Source organism: Ziziphus jujuba, chromosome 12 (genome assembly GCF_031755915.1).
Source record: "Ziziphus jujuba cultivar Dongzao chromosome 12, ASM3175591v1".
In the NCBI taxonomy this organism is placed as follows: Eukaryota; Viridiplantae; Streptophyta; class Magnoliopsida; order Rosales; family Rhamnaceae; genus Ziziphus; species Ziziphus jujuba.
Genome location: NC_083390.1, coordinates 17,154,473 through 17,159,010, shown reverse-complemented (window position 1 = coordinate 17,159,010; position 4,538 = coordinate 17,154,473). Strand labels below are relative to the sequence as shown.

Below are 4,538 nucleotides of genomic sequence, written 5' to 3'. Positions count from 1 at the left end.
TATCATGTTTCTGATAGAGATACCATATTAGCGGATTCCATCCAATTGATAATTTAATGTTAAGCATTGAAAAAACAACCATAAACAAACACAGATAAAAACCAGTGGATCCTAATTCCATTGACGACATTGGTTGAAATTTAAGTTGGTAATAAGTACTTGGTTTAATGATGCACATGTTTAGCAGCCTTATCGGCAGGTTTTGCGAGGTCATAGAACCTTGATTTACTCTCAGGTTCTTCTATGTCTTCTACTTTTGAGTCCTAAAGACATTGGACATTCACACAAATCCACGAAGAAAAAGAAAGTACTACTAACTTGGACAGCATATGGTTGATGGAAAGAAGGCACAGCATATATGATGTTTTGGATCATATACAGATTGGACTAAGAAGGAAAATGATCTAGTCATACAATTCCCGTCTTTCACTGAAAGGCAGTGCTAAGGTAGCTCTTAACAACATTGCTGCACAATATTTGCAGAACCACATTGTTTGTTGGTCCAACACACCTAGGTGTTTTAAACTGGCTAACAGCAGATCCTAAAGCTAGATAATGATCCAGAATTTTCTGAAATGTTCCTTTCCGAACAACTCGGAGCTCAAGTGCACCTATGGTATTGACCTTTCGAGAAATAACATAGCCTGGATCAACAAAAGATTGGTCCAAACAGGTGCAGCACTCACTAAGAACCTCCTCACTTCCTTCGCCACTCAATTCCCAAAATATGACATAGTGGCCAGGCTCCACAGATAATTCCACAAGACTAGTATAATCAACAACTTCTAATTTTTCTCCAGCTAACAGCTTGGCAGCTTCTTCTACGGCTATCTGTAAATCTTTCTCGGTGTTCTTGTCAATATTGATGTTAAGTATAAGATTTATCCTGCAAACAAATTTGATCTCGGGTGTTGAGTTGTGGAAGCCTGTTACCTTCACTACATCTCCTAGCCTACACCGGTACAAACCTGCAAGTTAACAAGTAGAAAAATAAAAAACAAACTGACTTTTGAGCACAGTGCAACATATATATATATATATATACACATTCATTCGTTGGCAACAAAGACACTAATCACAATAACATTTCTGCAAAAATAAAGACCTTATATCAGTTTGAAATACATGTTATTTTTCTATATTACTTCAAATATGAAATGCACGTTATTTTTTTATATTACTCAGATGAAGCATGTAATCCTGTATAATTTCTAATTATTAAACTTCAAATTAATTAAGTACCTGCAAAATTTGTGATAACGACCTCATACTCTTCACCAACCTTGACATCGGTGAGACCCACAGGCTTACAATCTGCACCAGGAAAAGTGGGGTGAGTCTTATCTTGCACCTGGTCCTCAGTGTTCACTGACAATGGCAGGAACTCAAAATATCCAATGTTTGGTAGCACAACATAAGTGGCCAACTCAGGAGCCAATTTCGGATTGATATTTGCTCCAATCCACCCTTCAGAAGCTCCATAATCACCACTCAGTAGTGGCACCTCCCTTGCATAGTGCCTCAACTTTTTCAAATAAGGCTCCATTGAACCTGTCATTATCCCGTAAATGTACTTCACATTCGGAAAAATTTCCGGTATTAATCCAGACCAGTTACTTAATCCTGTACACTTATTATAGATCAAATCAGCCAGTTCAGGGTTCGGCTTAAGCAATTTAGACATGGCTGTTCGGATAGCAGGGACAGTGATTCGATCACTAAGGGACCCGGTTCGAATGTCAGCACAGAGTTCTTCCCAAACTTGTTCGAACTTTCGAAAAGCGAGGAGTATGCTATGTGCAAATGTGGATGATATCAACTGAATTTCATCCCAGAAGATCAACCCACATAAGAGATGGCAATACAGAGATTGGTCGAAATCCGAACCAAATATAACTTCATCAGGACTGCAGGAAAGGGACTGAATTTCCTTCATTATAATCTTATACTGTGGACTACTGAAAACATTAGTGGTCACAGTTCCTGCCGCCAAACCCCCTTTTGTTTTGAACTGCTTGCTGCTGTAAATAAACTGCAAAGCCTTTCCTTTCCCGATAGGAAACTCTCTGAACCAAAGTAATCAACCCATTTAACATCAGTCAGAAAAGCAATGGAAATAAATAAATAAATCTAGAACAAGACCATCTCTCTGCCACTCTTTGACAAACACTACTTGATCATTTTTATTTACCAATTGTATATCAACATAATTTAGTAAATTTTTTTCAACACAAAAAGGCCTAAACCACTCTTTGATAAACACTACTTGATCTCTTTTATTTACCAATTACATATTAACATAATTCATGACTTTTTCCACCCAAAAAAGCCTAAACTGAAAACATTAATTAGAAATCACAGAAACCATTTACAAGTCCAAACAGTACTTCCTTATTTTTTATTTATTTTTTGGATGAAAAAGTCCGACAGTTTACCATACTATCCATGTTTAGAAAGTGCACAAAAAGTTTCTAATACCTGTTCCTGAAGGCAAAAGAAGTCTTGTATATTTGCACTGTAGTTTCCATCAATTTGTCGTTGAATGGTACAAATTTTGGCTTTCCCTGAGTAGTACCAGAGCTGCAATATTATAAATACTATAAGAAACTGGTAAATTCTCTAATATGCGGTGGAAAGGTATAATTTATAAGTAAAATAACAAAAACTAGCAAAATATATGAATATTGACAAACACCTTAAAGAGATGGTAGTGATTGGCTTTCCAGTGAGAATAGGAGATGAATCTCCATCAGCAATTCTATGAATGCAAGTTTCCAAATCTTTGTGTGTAACAATTGGAACGCAAGATTTGTAACTCTCTGGGTCTGTTCTTCCATTTAGTCCTAGTTTCTGCAAATACTCTGCTGACCCATTTTCTTCCAAGATCTTCTTGAGGCTCTCTCTTTGTACCCTTTCGGCATCTTTTGTCATGGCTTCGAATTCCTCTATTACTTTCACTCCATTAAATACCTCCATCACAACCTCACAAAATTCTAAAAATCCAGAGAAATCATAATTTCAATGCAAAATTTTGAAAAACTTTGATGGGTATTTACTTGAATTTAATCTCAACTATAAGAGCCAGGAATATTCTTGAAGACCAAAAAAGAAGAAGGAAAAAAAAAATTGAAAAATCTTCTATGGCCCGTTGATAGGTTGTTCAAGCAAATAGTAACAAATTGTGTTTGGGACAAATTAATCAATTAAAAAAATTCCACAGTGGATTGCTGACTAATACCCACCACTAATTGATGATATGGCAATTGGTTCTGTTAAATACTTTACAGAACAGCAATAATAAATAAATAGAAATTAATAAAATTTTCCATAATATTTTCTTTTCCACAGCTTTCTTCACCACCAAACAGACTCGGAAAAGGCATGGTAGATCAAAAATAAAAAACAAAAGGAAAAGGCTTCATTGAAGAAAAATGAAGGGAAATAAAAGTTCAAAGTACGTCGAAAAAGAAGTTCACCAACCGATCCACAGCCCAGTTGTCCTTCAAAACATGAGGACCATATAGAAGCTTCAAAGCTTTTTTTTTTTTTTTTTTAATGACTGCAGTCAACTTAGTCAACTCTCAAGATTTCGTGAATTTTCCGGGGGAAAAAAAAAAAGAAAATTCCCGGGAAGAAAATTGAATGGATTAAAAGCAAAAATTTATAATTCATTTTTGTTTCGCTTTGAAACTAAAATATTCAACTTTATATCCACATAATGGGAAATAGTTATTTAAAAACGAGGAAGCAGAAAAAGAAGAATCAGACCCACGTGAAACCAAAAAAAAAAAACAGAGAGAGCTCTAGGAAAGCTGTCAACCACAGAGCAAGTCAAATATTATCTGTGTTACGTAGCAGAAAACAGAAACCCAAACAAATAAACAAAGAAAAAAAGAGACAGAAACAATAAACAGAGTGACTGAAGGAGATTCAGAAAAAAGCTCAATTCAGAACTCAAAAAAAAAGAAAAAAAGAAAAAGAAAAGGGGGTTTCGAGTTTCACCAACTAGGATGCAACTTTCTTTTTCTGTAATTCTGAGACTGAAGCTGAGAGAAAAGAGACAGTTTTTTTGTTTTGTGTTTTTGTGCTTCAAAAGCCAATAGTTGCACTCTATTTTGGTTGTGGATACGTGGGAATCTACTTCTATATATAGCCATTTTGATTTAAGAGTTGCCGTCCAAATTTTTGGTTTTATTAATTCGAAAAATAAAATTGTTTTTTGCTTCTATTTTTCTTTTCCTTTTTTGTTAGAAATTTAATATTTTTTAAAAGATCTCAAGTTTTGGTCGAAATTGCTTATATTAAAAAAAATAAATAAACAAACAGTTTAGTTATTATTATTATTATTTTGTTACCATTTCTACTTTTCTTTATAGTTTTTGTTATATAATAATTATTACTATTAATTTATTACTATCGTGCTATTGCTGTAAACTTATAATACAGTGGTTGGTGGCTTGTTGTTCTTACTTTTGTAAATGTTACTAGCATTCTTCAAATAGATTGAAAACAACAATTACAACAACCATCAATACTAT

At 34.3% G+C, this 4,538-nt stretch overlaps 1 protein-coding gene across 2 annotated transcripts; it reads right to left on the bottom strand.

Moving 5' to 3' along the window:
- Positions 1-298: 298 nt before the first annotated feature.
- On the bottom strand, positions 299-4,136 carry LOC107429109 (jasmonoyl--L-amino acid synthetase JAR4). 2 transcript variants are annotated; one of them, XM_016039757.4, is made up of 5 exons: positions 4,003-4,136; positions 2,696-2,993; positions 2,479-2,580; positions 1,243-2,066; positions 299-968 (listed from the first exon to the last, which is right to left on the bottom strand). In XM_016039757.4, exons 2-5 carry the CDS (start codon positions 2,974-2,976, stop codon positions 427-429), a joined length of 1,749 nt encoding a protein of 582 aa, XP_015895243.3. In that variant the 5' UTR covers positions 2,977-2,993; positions 4,003-4,136; the 3' UTR covers positions 299-426. The 2 variants fall into 2 exon arrangements, with proteins under 2 accessions (XP_015895243.3, XP_048318777.2); XM_048462820.2 differs by having other exon boundaries at positions 4,007-4,131.
- Between the last annotated feature and the right edge of the window lie 402 nt (positions 4,137-4,538).